The following is a 25,800-nucleotide window of genomic DNA, read 5'->3' on the forward strand; positions in this document are numbered from 1 at the left end:
AGAAAATAATTTGCTTTGGCCAGCGGGTTTTCCAACACATTAAACGGCCAAAAAATGTGAACAATTTTTCCTTGAAATGAACAGATAATATTTTCTGAAATGAAATCTCAAGTTTCATCGTTATCTCATCTTGATTTGAGCGACTAGAATTTTTAATATGGTTATAGTCAGGCATATCGTACACAGACTTCAACGTATAGTAGGTCATACTTTGTGTAGGAATGATATACCATATGAGTACTGGCTACGAGATTGCAGACTACTAGTGGAAAGCAAAAAAATATGTCCACCGTCCAATTGCAAACAGATAAGAAATTGTCAGACAAGAACATAGATCCCTACACTAAACTAAAGAGCTGCTTCCCCATTTAAAATCTCTCCGGTATTTCTACTCACATTTATTCCACAGGTTTATTTACACAGGAAAAATGAAAATGGAAAAGATGATGGCAAAAGCATTGGGCATTGGCTGACTTAAAACAAGCCAATAATCTCTTCATCCCTCGTTTCCCTCTCTTCATCCAAGTCGCCACACAAAACAAAGCCAAGAATGAATTGCCGCCTGGCAAAATGTTGCCAAGGATGTGGATGTGCATGTGGTTACCCAATAAGAAAAGGATTCATCTCTCTACTTGGCTGAACTGAATCCTCGGTATTGCCATCCACTTAGCATACTGGAGTTCACTGGCTAGCAACAGGCCTCTGTGAGGCCTGGTTTGAGGAAATGCTCCCTCGTTGTTGGCCTGAACAGTCTCCTTCCTCCCCCATTTCACCTGAGTGTAAATGGTGTGTGGAGGTCTGCATGCCACTGCAGTTGTGGTAACAAGTGCCTCCATTTACGCGGTTATTAGCTTCCAAAGTTTCATTCACTAGGGATGCTCTCGCCACTTGTTGACCATGGGGGAAAATCCACACCTCAGCAGAATCTGAAGGCAATTGTTCAGAACCTGATGAACTGCCAGACTGAGATGAGGGGCCTGGACCAGAATCATTGGCCTTTCCTTCTGTGGTGTTCTTGGAAGCATCTATATGAGTTTTCTTTGCAAAACGTCCTCCAGTACCCCTTGCTCTTCTCATAGCATGCTGGTGCCGAGACTCATGAAGATATGGCTAGAAAAATATGATAACTAATGAGATATCACACGCTTTACTACTACATATGGAATCATGGAAAAAAAAAATAATAATAAGACGGTGATACGTCACTGTCTCAGGATGGAAAACTTTGCACTAGCATTTATTCAAACTAATCAAATCATAAAACTTTAACTCACACATAAATTATAGATTCAAAGGTTATTCCATGAGGAACATATGACTCCCATTCAATTGTAAAACAACTTCAAGATCACTTTTTAGAACTACATCTGAAACCTGAAATTATTATTGGAAAATCATTTATGACATTGAACTTAATATTAAAATTTATTGTAAAAAATATTCCATGATAACCTGGTTAACTAAAATGATAGAATCTACAACTTCAATGAAGTGCAAGAAATTGCCACAAAAAAGCAACTAAGAATAGCAAATTACTTGATTATATGCACAAAAAATACCCTTTGCATACTATCAAATAGCAAAAGCCAGGCAGGGCCAAGAAGCAGCACAATACCCCAAATCCCCAACGTAACATAAAAGTATCTAAATCTACCTTTCTAACTTTAATCAGCTTCTTCTCAAGTTCTGCTTTTGCACGTGCCTTTCTTCGCCTCAGAATCCCTTGGTATTGTTTGGCATTTACGTAAACAGGTTCCTGGGCCATCTCATGGGGTAAAGGCATTCTTGTATGATGCATTCCTATGAGATGAGGATAACTCTAACATTGAAAAGATTAATGGATTAGATTTTTCACATATATATACATGAAAAACTTTGGGGGAAGAAAATGATTATGAGAAGAAGAAAATCAAGACCAACATGGGTCTTGCTAGAATAGCAACCCTCCCCATGCTGATCAGGCCCCCCAAGCAAAAAGAAAAAAGGACCAGTTAATTTGATTTCACTTGCAGTATGCAAGAAATTAGTATGTCAAAATTATGCCAACGGTATCATATCTGAATCTGATTTAATCTTTGTCATCTTTAGGTAATAAACATGTACAAGTTATGTTACGATGTTCTCATTAAAGAATTATTTTTTAGCTGAGAAACAAACTCACTCTTCTTTTATAGGAATTTCAGTATTCAGGTGCCTGAAAATATCTTTTCTTCCTATTCCACCTCCAACCAAGAAAATGTAACAACTTACAAGAAGAAAGCACAGTCTGATTGTACAAGTAAAAATTTACACCATTAAACTTAGGCCCAAGAGCTCCCAAGTGCTTTGATACCAATAGAAGCCTACGTTGATGCCATTCTATCAAGAAATATGAGTAGGGAGCAAAGAAAATAAACTTCGTTCTTGTGATCTCACAACTGAATTGGATATCTTGTCATTGACTAATTTTTGCCCCCCTTCTAAACAGTAGTAAGAAGCAGACAAAATGCTGTTTTGGTTGTCTTTGAGTAACAAATAAAAGCAGGTTATCAGTCATTTTCAGTAAGGTATCATATGTTCAGAATTATTCTTACATAAGGTTGATACCCATAAGCTGCCATCATTCCACTGTAATATGGATCCTGGTATGGATTTGATGCACATGCCTGCAAGAAAAATTGCAAGAAACTAGGAATTCCTTCTGTTTGGCATGTAAGAATGAGTTCCTTAATTCTTAAAATTAAAGAATCTTGAGTCTACAGGTTGATTAGTTTTCAGCTGCTGCATACTCTAAACGCAAGAAATTTACTTCTGCATGTGGACAAAGGAAGAAGGGGCACTGGGAAAGGAAGCACTTACAATAGAGTGACCAACAAGTTCAAGCTGTGGCGGTTGTGTCAGAGACTCATCATGCACTGTAGTCCTACTTGAAGAAATATCGTGCATGTTTCTGTGTTCTTGTCCACAATTCACAACTGAAATTAAAGATTAAAAAATGAAAATCAGCAATTTAGTTAACAAACAATAAGTTCTCTCTCTCTCTCTCTCTCTCTCTCTAGTGGCAAAGGAGAAGCTTTACAACAACATACATAGCATACATGTTTTTCAGTATAGATGTAGGAATGTAGATCTGCAGCCTAAGTTGCATGCTAATCCCCTTGAAATCTGATTCAGGTCTCAAGTTGATTTTGTTATGATTACAGCACAAGGAAACATGATGCAGGTCTATAATTTCCAGATAAAACTAAATAAAGAATCTACAATTTGTGAAAATGTTACTATTGCAATTTGCAAAAGCATAGAGGAAAACTGAAAGATTTGTAAAGGAGTATGGATAATAGTAATCCTAAACTTAAGTTATTGCTATAGCCAAAAAAGGCCCTTCGCAAAAAGGATATTTAAAAATCTGCTAATTCACAACTATAAAAGTTAATTCTAATGTTACAAGACAGATTGAGCTGATGCAAAATTTCAGACAATTCCTAAACTGTAATACATGAAGTTGATGCATCACCAAATATCATCCTTCTATGAGCTTTTTCTTAACTAAAATACCTGATCGTGAAGATGCAGTGGCTTGTGATTCTTTGCTAGCATCATCATCTTCCTCATTTACTCTTTCATTTGACAGTGACTGATCATCATTTGACAATGAACCATTTGTTGGGCCATCAGGTGAAGACAAATTGGATGCATTTTCCCCTGGCACCACTGGAGGCACAGTATTATATCCAAAACTGCGCCACCAAGGCTCAGAATGAACTGCATTTGGTTGAATGACATGTGGGTCTGGTTCCCGTCGATATGCACTTTCAGATTTTGACTGCATGTCTTCTAATTCCTTCAGATGGATATTAATTTCTATGTTTCCTGTCCAGGCATGGAAATTAGACAACTTGTATAGCCAAATAAATCAAAGCAAAGTGGGAGGAAGCATTTTATGAATAGAAAAAGACCTCAAACAAAGGGAAGATAAGAGATAAATATCACATGTGATACCCAGTTAAGATTTAATAATTTTTATTCTACAGAGTTATGGATAAAAACACTACTTAAAAAATAGAAATTTAATAATTTGTTTGCCGAACAAATGAATGAAGCAAAACCACAGTTAAGGATTAGAAAATATTTTCTTTGAACATGAAAAGGCAGAGAAACTACAAGAACAAAGCACCACTTTTTTATAATGCTAAATATATCCTCCAAAACAATAGCACCTGTAGAGGCAGCTATAGGTCCTAGCAAGTCCATAAAAATAAGACTCCAAAATTTCTTCTTTCAGCTCATGAATCCGTAATGCAGCAGGTAAACCAATCAACGAAGAAAATAAAGCTTGAAATTTCAGAACTAGTAGCAACAACCATAAATATATAAATGGAAAAGGACATTGAAGAACGCACCCTAAATAGATCCCGAGGGACTCATAACCACTTATTTGATTCGAAATTAAATATTCTATGATGGAAGAAATTGAATTTCTTTTATTATTAGTCATTGTGTGGGCTAATTACTATAATCATTACCTCAATTTCAAAATCCACTCCGTCAAGTTACCAAAGTTGTTGGGAAATTATTTTATTCGGAGGCTTAAAGGCTAAAGAGAAAGTCTATAATTAATATCTGCACTTCTCCATAATTTCCTGCATTTGCTTGGGAAAAAAAAAAACAGCAGAAGAAAGCATATTCGAAATTTACTTCAAAATGGCTTTAGAGTTTACAGTCCCCAACTACAAATCATAACATCCCCCAAAAAGAAACTTAACCACATAATTATAAAGCTTAAATTCGACAACAGAGCAGATAATATCTAAAAGGAACCCCAATTCACAAACTCGTTAAAATTGAAAAGTGAAATTAATGAACTAACAAAAAAAAGGGAAATAAAAATCAGAATCTAAATTGCAAATGAGATAAAAAGTGATAGCGACCCTTACCAGTTGAAAAAGAGTGGATGAAAACAAAACCCTAGATTTAGGGGCGCTTGGCGTCTGACAGAGAGAGACCACTAGACCCAGAGAGTCAATCCATTTCCTCGGCAATTCTCCGGCGTTTCATTTGAATATCATCATAACTGTATCCCCATTCAAACTCCTATAGTTGGTTCATGATATGTTCACCCGTCCTCCTTCCATGTAGATTGTGCTGTCAGGACACCTGAATTTCCCCAAACAGGTAACTCCCTCCTCCGGTATTTTGCTTTTTAAAATCATATATTTCAAATAAATAATAATATGGTCGGTCGTTTTTATTATTATTTATCATTTTTAAAAAACACGTTATTTTCTTAATTATCTAATATATATTTATGTTTTCAAATTTTTCGATAAATAAATTAATATAAAAATATATTGGATAAATATTATTGCTCTAAATTGGGTACCAATAACAAAATAATAATTATTATAATTTAGTGTTGCATAGAAGGACACCGGTGATAGTAGGTTCTCCGGTTGTAAACTGGACAGCAAGTGACGTGTATTATGCCCCGGCACTAATATATGTGGTTCCCGGGTTAGTGGGGGTTTATTTAACTGGAAATAAAATATTACTCATAAAATATTATTAAAAACAAAATTCCCGGCCCACGTGACGCCGTTTTGATGGGCAAAATACGGGAAACGCGTGGCAGAATAGTGGGGGCTACAAGGATAAAGACAAGCAATAGACACGTGGCATTCAAGAGCAGTGCTTTCACTTTTACTCATTAAACAATTTGGAGATTTTTTTTTATTTTTTTAATGAAATATTATATATAAAATTAATTACTTAATTTAATAAATTTTCTTTTTATATATTAGATTAAGCTGGTATAATATTGGTAAGCAAACTTGGTCATTTATTAAAATTGAATGAGTAAGTTGAAACTGACGGTTCAAGATTAAGAAAGAGAATGAATTGATTAAAAAAAAAAAAAATCAATCGGTGATTTTGGCTCAAAATGGTGTAGGATTAGGTTCAGTTTTTGATTCCATCTTCTAAGTGATTTTTAAACTTTAATTTTGAGAGTTTTGGTTCAATTTGATCCGTGGGACATCCTTTTGTATTTATCAAATCATTTTTTTTTTAAATTAAATTTAAATAATTTATTTTTTTATTTAAAATTGAGAGATAAATTAAAATCGATTTAAATTGTTATGTATTACATATAAAATTTTGGTAAATCTTCTTCTGATTCTATTCAGGGGTTGACTTGAACCGGTCCCACGCCAGGTGCAGGTGATGTTGGCCATCTGACAGCCAATGAACAGTGGGTTGAGGCGCTGTTGATGGTGAAGCTAGACCCAAGTACATGCACTGAAGCCCAAATTCTAAGCCTTTAGTGGTTTAATTAATTAATTATTTTTTGTCGGAAGGTTTAATTAATTAATTAATTAATATAATAATTGTATAATAAGGTTGTTCAGAAATCACAACATAAAAATTGGAAATTTTTTAGACTTTGAATGGGTTAATAAATAAGCCTAAAATAAAACGAATTGGTCAATTGATAACACTAAAAAGAAAATGACACAATACAAATTTCCAACTTTTTTTATTTAAAAATTAGTAAATATTGGAATAGTTAAACCTTTTTTTCTTCCAATCTTACTTGTTCTCAAAGTTAGTATTGTTTATTGAATATTTTTTCTACATTGATTCTTAAAGACTAAGGAAAAAAAGAAAAAATCTCCCTAGGCTTGTCGTTGGGCTAAAAGCTGGGTTGGTGTAATTCTTCAGCCATTGCTAATGTTGATAGGACTCAGCCCTATGGACTTCTATGGGTCTTTTGGTCCTCTGTGGCTTGTGGAATTTCACCTCATCAAACCTTAGCTCAAAAAATACTCGCAAATTCATTGAATTGGAAATGGGAGCTGTCAGAACTATTTAAATTAGATTAGAATTGAAACCATTGATTTTGATTGATTTAGTCAACTTTCGAGTCAAAAATAAATTTTCTTCTTTAAAATAATTAATACTAAAATTTATCATTGGTCTGATCCAAATTGAATCATATTAAGTTAAATTGGATTGAAATCAAACTAAAATTGAGATTGAAATTGAGGAGGGCCCTTTGATTTAGTCTTTAAATCCTGGCTCTTTAGATCAAAACTGTCAGTTTTGATTTAGTAATTTTAAAAAAATTATTTTATTATTTTAATACTTTTATAATTAAAATTTATTAAATTTAATTTAAAATTATTTTTAAATATTTTTTAACTAATATATTTAAAAAAATAATTTTATCAACAGTAATTTTTTTTAATATTAATTAATATTCAAATTTAAACTGCACAATTTTGAAGATCTTTAATAGCATAAGTTAATTAAAACTCTAAGGGAATATGATCATTTCATTTCAATTATTTAATTATAAATTATTAAATAAAATTTGTTAACTTTAATTTTATTTCAAAAAAAAAATCAATAATAATTATTGTTAATGAAATTATTTTATTTTAACTAAATTTATCAATAAAATTATTAATTTTACGTATTTTATTTATTATTAATTAAAATTTAATTTATAACAACCTGATGATAATAAAATTAAAATTTTATAAATATATTTTATTAATATTTTAGTTGTTATATAAAAAAATAAATAATAATTTATAACTTTATTTCAATTAAATATTAATTTAGTGTTATTTAAGAAAAAAAAATTAATATAAAAATTTACTATTGCAAGTTTAATGGCTTTTTCTTAAACAAAACTAAAGATGAAATATTTTATTTTAACAAATTAAATTGAAAAACAATCATTGAAATTTACTAGTTTAATTGAAACAAATTAAGAGGGGGTGGATAATTAAATTTGCTATGTATATATATATATATATATAAAGGATCCTGCTGGATGATTCAAAAGGCAATATGAAAATAATGTAAAGTGTGAGATGTTCAATAATCGTGGTGCAGTCTAAAGAGCTACAGAGTTTTGCTTTTGTTTGATGATTTTGGACAAGTGTTCGGCATGTCTGTCTTTGCTTAATTAATTGCTTTGTAGATGGCCAAAGCAAAAACAAAAACAAAAATATCATCAATTAAATTAAAATAAAATTGTATTTTATTTAAGATTTTCTTTTTCACTTTTTTAAAAAAATTGTTCAATAATTTTCTTTAAGGCGTATATACTACTATAATGATACTGCCACAGAAGATACGAAAATAAAGGCAAGCTTGATGCTTGATCTGAAGCCTTTTGAAAACGGTCCAAATTGGTGAATTTATAGAATATCCTTCTTCAATCTTCACCCCTAATTTGACAAAGCAATAATTAAGAAATATTTAAAGAATGTAAAAGGCCCTTCATTTGATTATATTTATTTTCAGATATAGATTTAAAAAAAATTGACTTTTAATATTGAATTTCTATCTGTTGCTAACATATCAATGGTGAATTAATAAAATATCAGTGACGAATCTGTCACAATTTAATATTTTTATAAAAAAATTTTGGTCAATTTCTAAATCCATCTTTATACTGGTGTTTTAGAATTATTCTAAATTTTAAAATTTTTTAAAAATTTAAGAACACATTAAATTGATTGACATAAGAGAGTGTCTTCAAAATCATTGAGAGAATATATATAATTTTGATGCATGTAATTTGATTCGAAAATACCCATTTTAAATATATAAAAAAGAAATATAATCTGCAACGTTAATTAATTAACAATTAATGAATAATATTCATGCTGAAATTAATTAATTATTGGATCGAATCATGCAACTAGAAATACTTTTAAGAGATCAATTTGGCTTTTGTACGTATTAGGTGGAGCAGATTTCTTTTGCAGGGCATACCTATTAAAGAGATTGTCAGTCCTGTAAGCAGAGGAAAGGAAAAAGTGAAGAAAAAAATAAGTGTAAACCTTGTAAAAATTAAGGTAATGCAATGTCCCATGACCGAAAGAAAAAGTTCTTGTTATATATGTCTTTTAATCTTTCTTTTTAAACTGTGCAAATCGGACGACGACGTTGCACGCAAATTAAAAGATCACATGAGTTCTCGTTTTGTGTGTAGTTTAACCTTGGCATATGGAAAGCTATCAACATGGTTTCTTTTCCTTCATTATATATTATATTTTTTTTTAATATTTTTAAAGGGTGTGTGTCTTTTCTGTCCTATGTGTATATTTTTAACTAATGAAATAAATTAATTAATTTTTAAAATTATTTTCATAATCATGAATGGATACTAAAGAATGCATAGAAATCATAAAACTTAGGAGAGTGGGCAATTAACCCATAGTATAATTATTATTATTATTATTTCTTTTTATAAAGGTTAGGAGAATCTGTATGTAGGCCTCAAATCAACATAAGAGAATAATTGAATCTTTTAATACAAACTCTTTGAAACATAAAAGCATAGGATTCCACTTAAATTAATTGCTTTCAAAATTAATCCTTTTTAAGAGATTGGACAACACTTACACTTGTGACCCTTTAAATACACCAAGAGAGGCAATTTTATTTTATTTTATTTTATTTTTTTAATATAGAAAATATATTCATTGCCTCCTTGTGAGAATAATTAAGGAGAGAGAGAGAGAGCTAACAGATAATAGCAAAGTTGGTGCAAGTGCAAGCACTTTGACCTAAAAAATAAAGAAGATTGCTGCTCTCCTTTGTGAAGAGGAGGGGCAACCTCGGATTCTAGAAAAGAAAATAGTAATATAATTATTAGATTAAATCTATAGTAGTAATTAATTAATATCAAAGTAATAACAAAGTGTGTGTGGTAGAATTAATAGGATTTATCATTGGAAATGAAAAAGAGGAAAGACATGTCAATTCCCACATGTAATTAAAAATTTCATCATCCCTCATTCCAAGGTTATATATATTAACCTTAGTTAAAAATATTAACTCATTACCTTTGTGATCCATGCACGTACGGCATAGACTTCATTTATTGATAATTTACGATATTGAGAAAATGAATGGAGTCTGATTTCAAATCAAAAGCTATTTCAAGGGATGAAATAATTTTACATATAGCATAAATATTTTATTTTAAATAATTGTGAGATAACACATATTCTTTACGTTCAAACATGAACATCTTGAAATATAAAATTTATAGGTAATTAAATACATTTACGGGTGACTTAATATTGAAGCAAGTAGTTTTGATATCGCGTATAAAAAATAGGTCGGATCTATGTATAACATGAATACTTTATTCCAAACTAATGTAGGACAACAGATAGGTGAGGCAGAATTAAAAAGAATGACATTAGTGAAGGTATTTTTAAAATTATAAAATTTAAATTTAAATTAAATTAAGTTAAATAAAAAATGAAAGATAAATTTTATTAATACAATTTTTTTTAATTAAAAAAATGAAAAACACAGCTAAATGAACTCTTTAATAAAATTAGATGTAAGAACAATATTATTGAACAAGCTCGGCTTTTGCATGGGTAAGTCCATCGTATAGGTCCTTAGGTCTATATAACAATTCTTGAGGATAAGAAAGGAAGGGCTAGTCTTCAATAGTAGATAAAATGCCATTTGGTATTCATGGGTATGGTTAGATTTGACTATGGTCTGATTTAAAATTAGAAAATCGATTAAATTCAGATTGATTAAAATCAATCTTGAATCAATTTAGAATTGATTGGTCTGATTCAAATTAATTAAAATCAATTTCTATTTTAAAAAATTAAAAAAATTCAACCGTTCAATATGATCAAAATTAAATTGAATTGAAATAAAAAATGAGTAGATCCTTTGATTCAATTATGATTAACTCTAACCCTTGAATGAAAACTGATTCAAACTGGGTTGCCCACGCCGTCTAAATCAAATACTTTTTATATATATATATTTGGAAAATTTTTAAAAAGGATAGAAATTTACCAGGTTTAAATGATTAATCTCTAAACTTTTAATTGATGCTTTGTTTACCGGATTTATATGTGAAACATATTTCATGAAACCGACCCAAAAGTGGTAGGGGTTTTTCCTTTAACCTGTTGAGTTAATTAAATTGTGATGATAAGAGAGAAATTGCTCTTTGGCTCCTCAATATAAAACTTTTCCCCAATAATTGTGGTCATCAAATGATTATCGATTGAGGTGTCATTTATCATGTGGAGATTCTAAGAAAATGGAGATGGCCAAAATTAATTATTTGCTTTCTTATTGATTAGACTACAAAATATAAGAAATGCCAAAAAAAAAAAAAAAACCTGAACTCAAAAGATACATAATAGTTTATCAATAGAGATGAAAGGAAACGCATAGACGATCATAAGCCCAGCAAAGAAGGGACCACGGCAGTTTGGAAAATGCTTGTGAGAGGGAAAGGGACCTTAGCATTTAAGGAAGAGGGACTTGTAATCAATGCAAACTCGTCCTTCACATATTCCTTGTGCAATTATTTATCCCCAAAAGCTCCAACATGTATGAGATATTCAAAGCTAAAGCTTTAGCTATATCCCTCTCTCTCATGTCCTCTAGCTGAGTCTCAGTCTCACCATTTATATATCAACTGTACCCATTTGTCATCTACCCTCCCTTATTCATCCATGGCCCATGCCCTTGTCAAAAACTGAAATTATTCTACTTTGGAACAAAAGGTTAATTTTGGCCATCACTTTGATACCGACATTTCATTTCTATTTAGTTTATTTCATACAATAACCTTTCAAATATTAAATAACATATAATCTTTCATTTGAGTACGTCTATTTAAAACTCAAACTTTTACGAGAATAAACTTAATCATCTGCGGTCTAATAATTAAATGAGATCAAACTTATATTAAATGCACATTTTTTTATTTTTTATTTTTTAAACCTAGATTTCAATGCTCATTTATAAACACATGTGAAAGAGAAGCAAATATTCACGGGGTAGCAGATGAAAGAAATGATTTCAGTTTGATTATATGAATGTTGAATATTTAATATGTTAGAGAAAAATCTGTGTATGCATGAGCTCCAGAAAGAAAAGCCTTCTACCCTAGCAGAATAAAAATGATGAAAGGAGAAATAATTGAAGCTTCAATTCATACATGAACCTGCAGAAACACAATAAATGCAGATGCCCAATTAAACCTTACTATAACTTATCATGAACAGAAAAAAGTTAGAAAAGAAAGGAAAAATAATGTGAAATTTCTTGAGATTCTACACTGTTGCAATGATCACAAAACCCGCACGAGTCTCCTTCATTGGATTCTCTTAGGGATGCCGTGCTCACCTGAGACACACGGACACCCACAATCTGACAATATGATCCCACCTTAAAACAATATTAAAAACAGCACCCTTCAATTGTTTTTGTGTTCCCATTACCTCAATATCTAAATTCACCTATGTTTTTACTGCTTCCACTCCAAAAGTTTTATCCTCTACTCACAATCCCAAAGAAAATTCTATACCTGCAAATAGAAATATTAACTGAGAATATCTAAACCTTGAAAATTGAAAATGCTATTCTTACTATGGACTCAAAAAGTAGAGTGTGTGAAGTGAAGACCTTTTTTGGAAATCTCTTTTAGAACCCAAGATCTGTGTAGATATATCAAGTGTTTGGTGGACCCTTATAAATTGCAACTGTAGCCATTAATTGAGTGAGCATAATTTAGTTTCTTGTGCAACTAGTGCTTACATTATGATTAGTGGGGTGTTAGGGGAACCCACAGCAAAATATATATCAAACAAAAAAATGCAAAGAAATGAACACTTTGCTAGAAACAATAGATCAAGTCCTAGGCAAAATATATGATGCATTTTTATTTTGCCCGATATTGATTTAGGATAAGTTATTTGTATTATATGCGAGACTTAATAAACTTTTTTCATTTGAGTTAATTTTTACAGTAGAGTTAAACTCAATATATTTTCTCTATATCTTATAATGAAATTTGTACAAGCACTTGCTTCCAAGGGTAAGAAAGGGGAACATAAGAAAAGGGGAAGAAGGATTTGCATTTTGTGCATAAACAGTAAGTAATGATTTTTACTTAACTTTTTGAAGTTGACTGAACAAAGAAAGGCTGGTAATTTCACACTAAATTCACACTCACAAACCTTATATCAAGCCATTACATCTCACTCTTCAAACCCCATAGTCAGCAAAACATCTAAAAATGCTGATAGGCATAAGCCTAAATTTAGTTGGACAACCCCAGCTAAATTTAGTGATTAGTATACCTACAAATTGAAAACCCAACTAAATCAAATAGCAAACCAGAAAGAGCAAAGCTAACAACTTCTTACTGCCATCATTCACTCTGAATTCTGAAATCTCAAAGTAGCTATTACACTATATATTAGTGATCAAATCCAAGTCTCAAACTATATAACTCAAGAGAGATTTATAATGATCACAACTTAGACTATTGAAATGACTTCATATCATATATGAACAAGTTCTAGACTGAGATATCGCGGAGAGCAAAGAAGAAGAAGAGCTCTAAATCTGGAGGGGCAAAGAAAGCGATGGGTCTCCTTTGCAATGAGCAATTTGATATCACTCTTTGCTTCTTTGGTGCTGGTGGGCATGTAACGATCTCTGGTATCCGAAATCTCTGAGCTTTTGGAGTAGAGCATGAACTTGTAGAGATATCAACACCCTCGAAATCTAAGCCATCAACCTTGGAACAAGTATCGAAGCTTGTGGTGGTGGTGGTGGTGGAGGAGGAGGAGGAAGAATTATTAATAGGTAAATCCTCAACCACTGATGCTTCTTGGATGTTCTTGGACTTGACAAGCCGCTTCTTGTAATGGGTTCTTCTTGGTTTTCTTGTTGATTTTGGTCTTGCTCTTGCTCTTGTTGCAGCAGATGGAGCCATTTTCAGAGGGAGATGTATTGGAAAGTGGCGAGTGTATAGTTAAAGACAAAACAGATAGTACTAAAACTGGCAAGAACAAACTGAGAACTTTAGTTAGTATAGGTGAGAAACTGCTGTAACACGAGCCATTAGTACTAGAAAACCCATGCTAGTGGGTACTTTAAAGCAATCAAAATTTGACTGAAAAGTGGTAAAAAAAAAAGTGAAAAACTGAATGGATGATCTCTTTAGAAACAAACTTTTTCAAGATCACAGCAAACACAATTGCAAAAATAAAACTCCTCCAGAAATGGTGACCAAATAATGAGATTCAAGAACAAATAAGAAACCCCAATTCTCCAAAGAAAACCCTATATAAGAGAGATCGATCTTCATCTAGCAAAACCCTCGATGACAAACCATAAGGCACTAGAAAAATTAAAATCTTGCTCCCAAACTAAAATGAATCCTAGATGAGAAGAAGACTTACCTTATGTCCTAAGAGGACACTTAAGGATTGAGAATGATAGCAAAGAATAAAAGAATAATGATGGCATCAAAACCCTACTAATTATAGGGAGGGAAGAAGCTGGGAGGGAGTTGGAGTGTTATATGGGTTGAAATTTGATTGGGGAAAATCAGGTCAGCTGCCCGCTGCCCGCAATTTTAGAGGATGATAGAGAGCTTCCAAAATTTTCGGTAGTGGTCTTAATTGAAACTGAAATAATTTTTATATATTTGTAATTCCTTATTATATTATTTTAAAGAATAATATTATAAATAACTTTCTAATATTGTAAATTTTTCAAGAAGAGAAATATATTATGAGGAAATTTTTTTAATTATTAATAACAAAAAAATATAAAATAATATAAATAGTAAAACTAAAATTTTAATTATACAACAAAATTTTGTCACTCAAAAAATTTAATTTTGATATTTAATAATTTTTGTGTGATTATATATATATATAATATATCACGAATTAAATACTTGAAGATTAGTGAATATTTAATAAAATATAAAGTCGTTTTTTAAATTATGAGAATAGAATTAAATAAAAAGAAATTATATACATAAGAGTTAAAATTTTAGTAAAATTGAATTAATTAAGCAAAATCAAGAAAGGAGGGAAAGAGAGATTTTGAAAAAAATTGGGAATCCTAGGATGAAAAAGGAATAGAAAATGGGATGAATAGTGATAGTTAAGAATCTGAATTTAACACAAATGAGAAAGAAGAAGAAGAAGAAGTAGACAAAATGAAACAATTAAAAAAAAAAAAAAGAAGGGTTAAGTTGAGGTGGTTTGATTCATGGGCATGGATGGCTACTGATTCTTTCTCGTTTTTCTCTTCTTTAACGTCTTGTTCAACATCTTCAGGGGATCCTAAAAAGGGTTTAACACTCGTGCACGTGCCTCTCTTAATCTTATCCTCATTTTAATTTCTTCACACATAATACCAACAAATTCATGGATTTCTTCCCATTTATTATTACTATATTAACTTATAGGACATAGTTTAATTAAATATAATATGCTTAAAATTAAATTAAAGATGCAGTTACTATAAATTTGATCCGAGTATAATTATTTTAAATTAAATATTTGCATTGAGATTTATTTACCCTTTATTTTAATTATGTGTATACTTTAATTGATCATACATAAATCTCAATAGAAATATATGATCTAAATATTATTAAGTTCATTTTTATATAAAATTAAATTTATACAAATAATTTTATCAAAAAATGTCTTATTCCGTATATGCTTATATTTTTAACAAATTCAAAAAAAATACACAAGATTAGATATCGCTTAATCACATTGGGTAAAATAAAATGTTTACACTGAAATAATTTTAAATTTAGGACATCTTTTATAATAATAATAATTATTATTATTATTATTGATTTGATTGGACGAGGATTAGCAATGATAGAAGTAGAGATTCGCAAGATGCCCTTTGGTTTTGCATATTTAAAATGCAAGCCACGTAAAACTCGAGGGCAAGAATGCAATGTCGGACAATAGAAACAAAAGCTCGGATTTTTTTTTCCTTATAATTATTTTCCCTTATAATTGGATTCCAAGATTCCAACGATAAATATGGTCAGGACAAGTAGCTACTTTAAACATTTCTGCCAAATTCACTGTAAAGCATCTTCTTTTAAACTAGTCACTCAAGCTCTAATTCTGAATCTACCCAAGCTTGGCACCAAGTGAGCAATGCAGGTCTATTTTCCCTGTGAAGGGTATAATTTGGTTTACACCAAGAAAGCTACTCTTTCGGCTTTATCCTTTTTATCCTCTCAAAAGCAGTACAAAATTATTCCCATGTACTGCTTCTCAAAGACTTGGAATGCATAGAGGCTTTTCCCGCTCCCGTTCTAGTTTTTCTCATGGTTCAAATAGTAAACTGATGCGAAAAAAACTGGTTGTAAGGCTCGAGCCTTCATTCTGATCTTCCTATGATGATCCAACACTTAGCATGGAAAAGAATTTGATTCTATTTTTCTTTAAGGTTATTTTTTGGCACCACAGCTGGTTTAACTCACGAGTTTCTTTTAAGTTCTGTCGATTCAACATAATTTCTGAAATCGGGAAATCTTTTCAGGACAAGGCTAGTAAACCATTTTTCCGGTATAAATATTGTGAATGTATGCTCCAAGAAATATAGAAAATTTAAACAAATTTCTCAACTCTCATTCACTATAACAAAACTAAAATCCATCAAGCATTTGTCAAGTGGCATTCAAGGTAATGTCATAAGAAACCAGGGATAAATTTTGACAAGTTGCAAGTGATGGCACCATTTTGTCAAAGCTATGATTAACTTATAGACAAACGAACACAAAAAAAGAAAATTTGACTAAATAGCATAGGTTCTTCTTTGGAATTCTAAGGAACAGGAGGGAGAAAAAACATTGAAACGCAAAACAACAGCAAAACCATACTAATTGAAAAGTAATGAAGCAAAATTTAAACAATGAGGCAAGAACATCACCGGTAGTACAAATTACAGAAGCAAACATCACCGGCCTCTTGTAACTTGTTCTTCCAACTCCTCAACTGACGAAGGAAACAATTCTATATAACGACTTCCTAGAGTCATCCTATCCTTAGCCATTGCTGCTTTTGAATCTTCAGCACTTGCAAATTCCACAAATGCTTCCCCAGTTGGCCTCCCCTCTGAGTTCATTGTAATATGAACCGACTCCTCTGACAACACAAAATCTTTGAAGAACTCCATTATGTCATCCTTGCCAGCAGAAAATGGCAGTCCCCTCAACCGTAATACCCCTGTATGTTCAGCTGAGTCCTTCCCCTCGTCATAAGATTTAGCCCTCGGAGCATTTTGCCTTGGTGAACCACCACGAGCATCTGAAACTTCATTTGCAATTGCCTTGTAATAATCCTGTCTCTTACTTCTGAAAACCTCAACATATCGCCTGCCCATGTTCTGCCTATTCTTTTGAAGAGCAAAATCAACTTGAAGAGGATAACCCAAAACACAAAAAGCTTCACCAGTGAACTTGCCACCCCTGTGGACAAAAAGAACATCAACTATGTCCAGACCATGGAAGAACTCAGCCACATCAGTTTCTGTGCAATCAAAGGGGAGTCCACGGAGTCGGACAACAGGGAAAGGTGGAGGCTGGGCAACATATCCATAAGGTGGTGGATTGTACATAAAACTTGAACCAGAGGAAGTTCCATAGAATGAAGGACCCTGATCAAGTAACCGCTGACGTTTTGCACCCATTTCACGACCATCGCCACCATCAGGATATCTACTTTAATTTCCAAAAACCATTAAAACAAGAAAAGATAAGTAATTCATCAATGCTTTGTACACATAATTATGCAAAAACAAAGAGCAACTATATTCAACTATGTTAAGAAATATAGATGTTTTGTTCCTTTTATTCTTTTCTCAATCAGAAAAAAAAAAAAAAGAAACCTCATAATACAGGAGGTAAAAATACATCCAAGAGCCTCAAATTAACACATGGGTTGGTGATTTTGCATGAAAATATTGAAATATTACCTTTTAATAATGACAAGTTGAAATTTTCTTTTCAAAAATTCATTTCTGATGCCATCATTGTGTCATTTCACTAGATCCATTCCTACAATGTAATTAGAGCTTCATTGAGAGTTATTTTTTTCATCTCTCTTTTTATATTCAAGTGTCCATGGTTAATTCACTTGGTCTGTATGCCTTGGTTCCATCCATATCATTGACTGGGGCAATCATATCTTTCAAAAAATTGATATCTTGCTTTATGCATCTGATAACAGGCCCATGCCCAGTATTTTCTTTCTTATTGCAAATTTTATTTGGAAAATCAAATAATTCACTTCTAGTATCCAATTTTCAAATAAAAACAAGATTGTTGCCATTTAACGCTATATGCACAAGCATCCATGTAACACCCACTAGATGGAAAGACATCTAGATTAGAAGCTGCCTGGAACAAATAATAGCGTGGCTAACTGGCAAAATAGTTTGCTTAGTTTCACTTGAGATTGCCATGGCATCTCTTGAAGAAAAAACATGTTTTTTGTGTGGCTTCCTACCAAAAAGACATAATTCACCTGCTGACTTTTTGTTCTAAAGCCACCAATATGTCATTGTATTCATTATAAACTATTAACACCACAATTATTTCTTTCTTTTGTCTATAGTCTCTTGAGCTCTGAAGCAACAACGCTAGCTTTGAGCCTAATGTCTATCCTCCTCCAAATAAGGTACACCATTTTCCTATGAGGCCTGAAACTGTTTTCTCATTTTGTCTCTAAAGGTCCACAGGCTTTGCCTTGTCCCCTCAATTTTGTTCCAAACAATCTATTGATTATTAGCCCTAATAGCCCAGCCAATTTAGTCTTCATTTATGCCTAAAGCTTAATACAAATTCCTCAAATGAACTAACAGCAGCTTCAAAAATAATTCAAACCAATAATAATTGGTAAAGATAGGTCATTCTTAAACATCAAAGCTGACAATTGGTGAAGCAAAATTGACACACATCTAAATATCAACCCAACCAAAAATATACAATGCTCACCTCACATTCCTTATTGCACACAATTCTATCACCGAATGAACGTGTACATTAGTCTATTTGCAGAGAAATTCAATCTGAAAACAAACATGAATTGCAAACCAATGGACAAATGAATATTGTCACTCTCTCCTCTGTGGATTGGTCAAAAACAGCCAAAAGCAGTGAGTTGCTGACCAGATTGTGACAACCCTTACCCAGGGGGTTGCCATAATACCAACCTACCCATCGATGAGCCTAATGTTAGTGGTGTTGATAGCATAGGTGGTCTGCTGGTATTCCCATCATGGACTAATTCAAACCATAGTTTGAACCCAGCCAAGTGCCCCACGAAGGACAATTTAACAAAGCCTGGCATAGGAATTTTAAAGGTGAGGTGACGGAAAGGCACCTTAATTACCTTCACTTGGGTTGGATGTCTTGCGATTTTTAAAGAAATAGGAAGTTAAAGGCTGTAAGGATTTAAAGACATAACATTACAAGCTTCAACCCTCAATTTGGGATTAAAATTACCACGGAAAAAGAAAATAAATCCTAAAAACCATCGCTTTAACTCAAAAATAAGCATTTCGAGGAAATACAGATCAAACTAAACAAGTGCAAAATAGACCCAGATAAGATTACAAAGGGGGGAAAAATCATATATATTGGATTGTTGATGTAGCACAGGTTAATAAACAAAGAATTAATAGCAGGTAGCATAATGAGAAAAACAAAGAATCAAGAGGACGACGAAATAAATTGACGAAACCCCAACTGCAAGGCTTGATTTAACAATGGAGAAAAAAAATAAAAGAGAGAGAGAGAGAGAGAGAGAGAGAGAGAAATCGGATCGAAGAGGAGGAAAGCAAGAGAGAAATCAGAGAAATTGTTAAGCGAGAAAGTTTCTTACCCTCTGTAGAACATTCTCTGAACAATTTGTTTTCTTTTCTAATACTTGTTCTTTCCTTCTTCTTCGATTGCTCGATTTCTTCGTTCCTTCCTTTGCTCTTAAACCTGCTGCTCAAACTAGGAGCTCCTTCTGCGTTTGGTTTAGGACCTGGAGGGTGGTGGACAAAGAGGATGAAAATGTGTTATCCAACGACGTCGTTTGCTCCCTCACTCAAAGGATTGGATTTAGAGGGACTGGCTGAACATGGCCCAAGGTACCATCTTTGGGCTAAGTCAGTGCAAATGCCCACCTCAATTCTAGTCCAGTGAACGGCGGAGGACGGTGAGGTTTGGTGTTGTGGGCCTCGTGGTAGGGCAGCTGCGACTGTTGCAGTCTTGAATAGTAAAGTTGGAGACTTTATTCCCTGCAAGTAGCATCTACTAATTGCGCGCACGATCCGCCTTTAAAACTGTAATTCACCACTCACTCGTGTGGAGGAGCGTTGGTCTCAAATTCTTCTGCCAATTGATTTAGTGTGGAGCCCATGGGCCTACCCTGAACCTGTTCATATACAACAAATAAGATTCACAAGATTCTACGACGTGGCATAAAAGCCAACAAATCGAAGGTACTTTGGTTACACGCACTCTAGAAGTCAATAAAAGCAAGCTACAAAAGTTTGATTTTGAGTCTTACCGTTTTCGCTTGGAGAAATTTCGACCTCAAAATTTATTTTCCGGTTAAGAATTCTTTTGCTTCTTTATTTCTTTCCTTGCTCTAAAACGCCTCCCTTCCTTTCTGTTCGTGTGCAATAGCACACCTACCATTTTCTTGGATACCCACTTGCACTTTTTTTGATATTCTGTCTCGGGTATCTTTCAGACTCGCACTTTCTTCCATTGCACCTTAAGGAGCAAGAAATAGCCATATTCCTCATCTGGGTATAGGTTATTTTGTGGGGCTCTTTTAATCTTGCAAAGAAAATGTTGGGAGCTTTATCTGTGGTAGGCTCATCTGTGGTGGACTCACATACTAGTCCATGTTTATGTTTGGATGCACTGCCTACAAGTAATTTGAATCTCAAGAATAGTGGAGACTTGCTTTTACAAAGGAATTCAATGAAGAGAAAGCAACTGGTAAAGCCAGGGTTATTGGTGTTAGGGAGTTCTTTTGTGGTTTCATGGCATGATTGGAGGCTCTCATCGAAAGCGATTTCAGGTGTTGTTAGTACTAAGAGCTCAAGGAAGCAGAGAAAGGATCGGAGACGTGTGTTTGTCTGCGAATTGGGAGGGCAATATGAAGATAGTTTTGTAGATGTTAAAACGGTAAAGATGAGTTGCTTGCATTTTTTTTTCTCTATACGATTGATTAGTTCCATATATCGGGTACTGATCAACAACAGATAGATGCTAATTAAAGGCTTGCAACAATATATCAAATTCTACTTGCTTTGATTTGCTTGTCAAACGTCTCGCTGTGTTGTTATGAATTTGATGAAGGACTGCGGCAGTCCAAGCTATATCTGTTGAAGATGCAGATAAATACTGTTATTGAATAACTTGTATATAAGTGTATTCATATCTTTATCTGTCTCTGTTTAAAGATTGCAATTTTTATGTTGACATAAAAGTTCCTGACTGCAGCAAATACTCAACTATTTCACGTACAAGGCAGTAAGAACTGTTCTTCACCAGCTCTATGAGATGAATCCAACACAATATAGATGGTTTTATAAGTAAGTGTCGTCCTCATCTTGGCCAAGATCTTTTATTTTTCTTGGAAATATATCTTCTTATGGCGTTTTGGATAGGATTTAGACAACGTTAAGGTCTATAATTAAGAATTTTCTGTCAACGTTAAGGTCTATTAGGCGTATTCCTCTTTTTTTACCCTTTGTTTGTTTGCAAAGGAGTTTTTTTTGAAGTAATCGAAGATTTTTTAAGGTTTAAAAATTTTAACTTTTGTTTGGGATGGTGATAGGTTGTTTAAAGTATGATTTTTAAAATTTTTTATTTTTTAACCTATTAAATTAGGTGATTAATAAGACTTTTACTTTAAAATCTTTAAAAGTCTTTCTCCTCTTTCAAATACTAAAAAATTATAAATTTGTAAAAATTATAAAAAAATTTATTTTATAAAATTTTACTTCACCCTACCCTTTTAAAGGAAAGGTTAATGATATATCTGCTCCTTTTTCATATTTTTGACAGTTTTGTTGCATCAAATAAGCCTGGAGAGGGCAGACGTTTCATCCGTACACTTGTGAAGGTAATAATAGAAACACTATCATAATTGGAGCCAATGAGATACCAAATCATAGAAGAAAATCTGAAAGGGTTTTATCTTTCCTACTGACAGGAGCACCAGGGCCTTGCTGAGAGAGTGATGGTAACGCGGCTCCACTTGTATGGAAAATGGGTCAAGGTAATCAAAATGCTTCATTTTGCTTTAACAGGTGAGGCAAGTAAAGATGGTAATAAAAAATAATAATCCTTTCTTGTTACTGTGACTCAGAAATGTAATCACGCTGAAATATATCAAGAAATCTCTGATGAGAACTTGGAGTTGATGCGGGAAAGGCTCAAAGAGACGGTGATATGGCCATCAGATGACTCATAACAGGAAGAAGATAGTTTGAAGAGGAGCAACTGTGATTTTTCTCTTTCATTTTCTTTCTACTGTTGGTTTAAGTGTAGATACATTATACATCTTTTGGTTCAATGCCAACCAGTTTGGTTCCAAAGACTCGCGTTTGTTAATTTTCACCAGCTAATAAGAAATGTTGAACATGATAGACCAAAAATATATATAAATATAATCTGTATAATAGATAGTTTCTACAACGGAAGGAGAGAAAAAGAAAAGAAGCTAATGCAAGAGGTCATAGATCCTAGTTCAAACCAGTAATGCATGCAATAGATTTGCAGATTTCAAAAGAAATATGTTTAACTATTCAACAAAGCCTACAACATTTTGATTCTTTTCCTCAAAGTTTGCCCCTCAACGATACAATCGAAAGTCCATAGCACAGGAAAGACCACAAATTTCAAAATTTTCAGAACAATATATCCAATACCTCAGGCAATATGCTCTGCCAGAGTAAGGATCTTGACATGCTTTTTCTTCCTTAGCTCATGCGGGACTGGCCCAAACACTCTAGTCCCAATTGGCTGACCTTGCTTATCCACCAGTACAACAGCGTTGTCATCAAACTTAACCTCACTACCATCACAACGTCCCCGTTGCATGGCAGCACGCACTACTACACCATACACAACCTTTCCTTTCTTCACTTTTCCATTTGGCATAGCTTCCTTTACCGAAGCTACTATCGTGTCTCCTAATCTTGCCCCTTTCTTCCCCTTCAGAGCCTGTATGCACATCACCTTCTTTGCACCTGAATTGTCCACAACTTTGAGAACTGTCCTCATTTGGATGAAAGTCCTATGTTGCTGCAATAGTGCAAAGAAATATTAAGGCCATGAATAGAAAATGATATAACCAAGAATGTTAGCAGATCTCAATGGAACAACAAAAAAGAAAGGCTAAATGATGCTGAAGATGTAGCAGACCTAAGATTCTGATATTGCTTCAAATGAAAGAACAAAGTGTCCTGTATTTTCATAATTTTCAAGAAACATGTGCATAACAAAGCATATCTTGCATCTAGGCAAAAAACATTATTTTTCAAGAAAAATTCTTCTTTCCAATCATTTATAGCAGGAAAAAGCAGACAACCTTCCAACTCATCAAAAGGCCACATCTTGGTCAACAGACTATAAGCTACTTCAATGCCAAGTTCTTAAGATTAAAAGAAATCAATCTCAAGTTTCTAGACCCTACATGAAGTCAATCTCCAGTTTCTAGACCCTATATGATATTGATCACTTCAAGAAATCAAATCAAGTTGCAAGCAAACCAAATCAAACTCTCGCACTTAAACATCATATAATTAAAATCGACTAACCTGAGACATAAAAAAACTGCATGTCATCTGATGTGATGAGTCCAACAAGCCAGAAAAGTTGTTGCCAAGACCTCCCAACAATGAATGGCCCCCTAATCATGTTTTCCAATAAATTAAATGAAACCCAACGAGTCAACTATGAAAAATTATCAGTTCAATGCAATAATCTAACCTTAAATGTTATGAACTATAATTTTCCAATGCAAACTTAAAACCAGAAGATCAAAAATTAAAGAACCCATCACCAATATGTTTTAATTTGCAATATAATTTCTTACTTTAAATCATCTATTTCCCCATAAGGAAAAGCTTTCATTTTCATTCCAATTTCTTTAGCTTTATGATTAGACACATAATGCAAAACAACAACTAATTGAGAATAATCAAACAAGAAAATTAATCATGCTGAATACTGAATAGCATCCATATATTGATACCTATCAAATTTTCAAAGACCATCAATATCTTGGCCTCCATTATGCAATATTGATGGGGGCACAGACTATATTGTGGCATTTCAAGTGCTGCTGACTGCTGTTTAGCAAAAATGATAAGTACTTTAATTATCTTCTTGAATACCTGAGACCAAAGGAGACGGATAACCAGATTGTTGTTTATAACATTTTGAAAAGTCCAACCTTTTTTTTTGTCTCTCTTCTTTCCTACTGCTAAAGTATGGAAAAATAAAAAAGTTATGGGCTTTCAAGTGTAGCTGTGAAGTAAAATAAAGAAGTCTTTAAATTCTCATTTGAATCCATGGGAAGAACCATCAAATTCCCAAACTTTATCACGCCAGAATACCGAGACATCTCTTCATAGTATTTTAGCAAATATAGAGATAACCGATTTAATTAGCTCAACTTAATCCCTAATGAAGCTCCAAACGCAGCAAAATAATCAGCTAGATAGATTCCTAGAATTCAAACCAAGAACATCGGATTATCCCCATAATATTACAAAATGGAAAAGAAGAATAAGTACAGGGAAACTCAAACCTCTATGAGAAAGGTGAAAGTACTCACCGCCGTTGGTCGGATTCCGCGACACGATTGCTGAGGCAGCCTGGTTGGGCCTCCACGATGGCTGCGTGGAACAGAAAGAAGAAAGCCTCCTCGCTGCAACTCTCAACATCTTCTCCTTGTTCTACTTAGCTCTCTGCAAATGCTTTGATTTTCCTTTGGTAGCCAAAAGATCTTCTCTCTGAAACGGTGAGAGGCGTCTTGAAATCCGTCGTTCAGTGCCGTGGAGCACAGGAGAGGCGGTTGTGAAATGAGGTTATGTCTTGAACTGGAAGAGGAAAAAAGAGGGAAAACGTTGTCGTTCAAGCTACTCGTATACGGTCCCGACTCATTGCCATAGGTCATGGAGCGTGAGCGACTGGCCGCTTATATATATATATAAAATATTTATATTAAAAATTTTTATATTTATTATTTTAATATATACAAATTTAAATTAATTTTATATAAATTTTAATATAAATTAAATATATTTATATTAAATATGTAAAAATAAATATTATTTTTTAATAGAAGCAAATAACTATTTAAAATTTTCATTTAAAAAGCTTTAGATTTCATTTATTTTGTTAAAAATGATTTGTATACAAAAATTATTTTTTATAAATTTTATTGAAATATTTTTATATTTTAATAAGATTATTAAAATTTAAAAAATATAAATTAATTTTTTTTAAAAGAGAATATTTTTTTAAAAATAAATTTTTTTTGAAAAAAATATTTTTTGTTAATTTATTTTTTTGAATGCTCACATAAAAATATGAAAAAAAATATTTTTTGTAAAATAAATGAAAACTTAAATAAAATTATTTTTTAATAATAATTTATTTTTACATTATTATTATTAGAAGAATGATTCTGATCTTGTATTATAAATGATTATTATTATTGTTGAAAAGTAAATAAAAATAATTTATTATTATAATTTTAAGTTTAATTATATATATATATATATATATATATATATATAAAACGAATTGTGGTAAAAATTAACAAGATACAGAAAGATCAATTTAAGGTTAATTGATTTGGGAAACAAGCATTATAAAACGAACACATAATTACGATTTTCAACCTAAAAATTATAAAAAATTATTATACCACAAGAATTTTAAAGATG

The 25,800-nt window shown here is 32.5% G+C and overlaps 5 protein-coding genes across 9 annotated transcripts; 1 reads left to right on the forward strand and 4 right to left on the reverse strand.

Moving 5' to 3' along the window:
* Window positions 1-266: 266 nt before the first annotated feature.
* Window positions 267-5,163, reverse strand: LOC110633818 (nuclear transcription factor Y subunit A-1). 2 transcript variants are annotated; one of them, XM_021782592.2, is made up of 6 exons: window positions 4,914-5,162; window positions 3,535-3,849; window positions 2,839-2,954; window positions 2,574-2,645; window positions 1,655-1,819; window positions 267-1,110 (listed from the first exon to the last, which is right to left on the reverse strand). In XM_021782592.2, exons 2-6 carry the CDS (start codon window positions 3,806-3,808, stop codon window positions 682-684), a joined length of 1,056 nt encoding a protein of 351 aa, XP_021638284.2. In that variant the 5' UTR covers window positions 3,809-3,849; window positions 4,914-5,162; the 3' UTR covers window positions 267-681. The 2 variants fall into 2 exon arrangements, with proteins under 2 accessions (XP_021638284.2, XP_021638286.2); XM_021782594.2 differs by lacking the exon at window positions 2,574-2,645 and having other exon boundaries at window positions 4,914-5,163.
* Window positions 5,164-12,919: 7,756 nt separating this feature from the next.
* Window positions 12,920-14,372, reverse strand: LOC110633799 (cyclin-dependent protein kinase inhibitor SMR9). The gene is made up of 2 exons (XM_021782568.2): window positions 14,244-14,372; window positions 12,920-13,840 (listed from the first exon to the last, which is right to left on the reverse strand). The coding sequence occupies exon 2, from the start codon at window positions 13,772-13,774 to the stop codon at window positions 13,355-13,357; it is 420 nt and encodes a 139-aa protein (XP_021638260.1). The 5' UTR covers window positions 13,775-13,840; window positions 14,244-14,372; the 3' UTR covers window positions 12,920-13,354.
* Window positions 14,373-16,569: 2,197 nt separating this feature from the next.
* On the reverse strand, window positions 16,570-20,113 carry LOC110633814 (uncharacterized). 2 transcript variants are annotated; one of them, XM_021782586.2, is made up of 2 exons: window positions 19,716-20,113; window positions 16,570-17,551 (listed from the first exon to the last, which is right to left on the reverse strand). In XM_021782586.2, exons 1-2 carry the CDS (start codon window positions 19,727-19,729, stop codon window positions 16,789-16,791), a joined length of 777 nt encoding a protein of 258 aa, XP_021638278.1. In that variant the 5' UTR covers window positions 19,730-20,113; the 3' UTR covers window positions 16,570-16,788. The 2 variants fall into 2 exon arrangements, with proteins under 2 accessions (XP_021638278.1, XP_021638279.1); XM_021782587.2 differs by having other exon boundaries at window positions 16,570-17,548; window positions 19,716-20,112.
* Window positions 20,114-20,395: 282 nt separating this feature from the next.
* Window positions 20,396-22,437, forward strand: LOC110633815 (chaperonin-like RbcX protein 2, chloroplastic). The gene is made up of 5 exons (XM_021782588.2): window positions 20,396-21,019; window positions 21,338-21,429; window positions 21,905-21,962; window positions 22,053-22,118; window positions 22,209-22,437. The coding sequence occupies exons 1-5, from the start codon at window positions 20,678-20,680 to the stop codon at window positions 22,311-22,313; spliced, it is 663 nt and encodes a 220-aa protein (XP_021638280.1). The 5' UTR covers window positions 20,396-20,677; the 3' UTR covers window positions 22,314-22,437.
* A 148-nt stretch (window positions 22,438-22,585) lies between these two features.
* Window positions 22,586-25,035, reverse strand: LOC110633817 (50S ribosomal protein HLP, mitochondrial). Of its 3 annotated transcripts, XM_021782591.2 has the most exons (4): window positions 24,684-25,035; window positions 24,099-24,240; window positions 23,662-23,753; window positions 22,586-23,146 (listed from the first exon to the last, which is right to left on the reverse strand). In XM_021782591.2, exons 2-4 carry the CDS (start codon window positions 24,175-24,177, stop codon window positions 22,772-22,774), a joined length of 546 nt encoding a protein of 181 aa, XP_021638283.1. In that variant the 5' UTR covers window positions 24,178-24,240; window positions 24,684-25,035; the 3' UTR covers window positions 22,586-22,771. The 3 variants fall into 3 exon arrangements, with proteins under 3 accessions (XP_021638283.1, XP_021638281.2, XP_021638282.1); XM_021782589.2 differs by lacking the exon at window positions 24,099-24,240 and having other exon boundaries at window positions 24,657-25,035; XM_021782590.2 differs by lacking the exon at window positions 24,099-24,240 and having other exon boundaries at window positions 24,684-25,033.
* Between the last annotated feature and the right edge of the window lie 765 nt (window positions 25,036-25,800).

Source organism: Hevea brasiliensis, chromosome 13 (genome assembly GCF_030052815.1).
Source record: "Hevea brasiliensis isolate MT/VB/25A 57/8 chromosome 13, ASM3005281v1, whole genome shotgun sequence".
NCBI classification, from domain to species: domain Eukaryota; kingdom Viridiplantae; phylum Streptophyta; class Magnoliopsida; order Malpighiales; family Euphorbiaceae; genus Hevea; species Hevea brasiliensis.

Excerpts from the sequence above, each read along its gene's own strand:
- LOC110633799 (XM_021782568.2), bottom strand. The coding sequence starts at position 13,774 with ATGGCTCCATCTGCTGCAACAAGAGCAAGAGCAAGACCAAAATCAACA.
- LOC110633815 (XM_021782588.2), top strand. The coding sequence starts at position 20,678 with ATGTTGGGAGCTTTATCTGTGGTAGGCTCATCTGTGGTGGACTCACAT. Across the intron at positions 21,430-21,904 it reads CAATATAGATGGTTTTATAA|TTTTGTTGCATCAAATAAGC; the intron begins GTAAGTGTCGTC and ends TATTTTTGACAG. Across the intron at positions 21,963-22,052 it reads TCATCCGTACACTTGTGAAG|GAGCACCAGGGCCTTGCTGA; the intron begins GTAATAATAGAA and ends TCCTACTGACAG.
- LOC110633818 (XM_021782592.2), bottom strand. The coding sequence starts at position 3,808 with ATGCAGTCAAAATCTGAAAGTGCATATCGACGGGAACCAGACCCACAT. Across the intron at positions 2,955-3,534 it reads CACTGCATCTTCACGATCAG|TTGTGAATTGTGGACAAGAA; the intron begins GTATTTTAGTTA and ends CTTTAATTTCAG. Across the intron at positions 1,820-2,573 it reads CTTATGGGTATCAACCTTAT|AGTTATCCTCATCTCATAGG; the intron begins GTAAGAATAATT and ends TTTCAATGTTAG.
- LOC110633817 (XM_021782589.2), bottom strand. The coding sequence starts at position 24,792 with ATGTTGAGAGTTGCAGCGAGGAGGCTTTCTTCTTTCTGTTCCACGCAG. Across the intron at positions 23,754-24,656 it reads CTTTCACCTTTCTCATAGAG|GGGGCCATTCATTGTTGGGA; the intron begins GTTTGAGTTTCC and ends AAACATGATTAG. Across the intron at positions 23,147-23,661 it reads GCAGTTTTTTTATGTCTCAG|CAACATAGGACTTTCATCCA; the intron begins GTTAGTCGATTT and ends GCACTATTGCAG.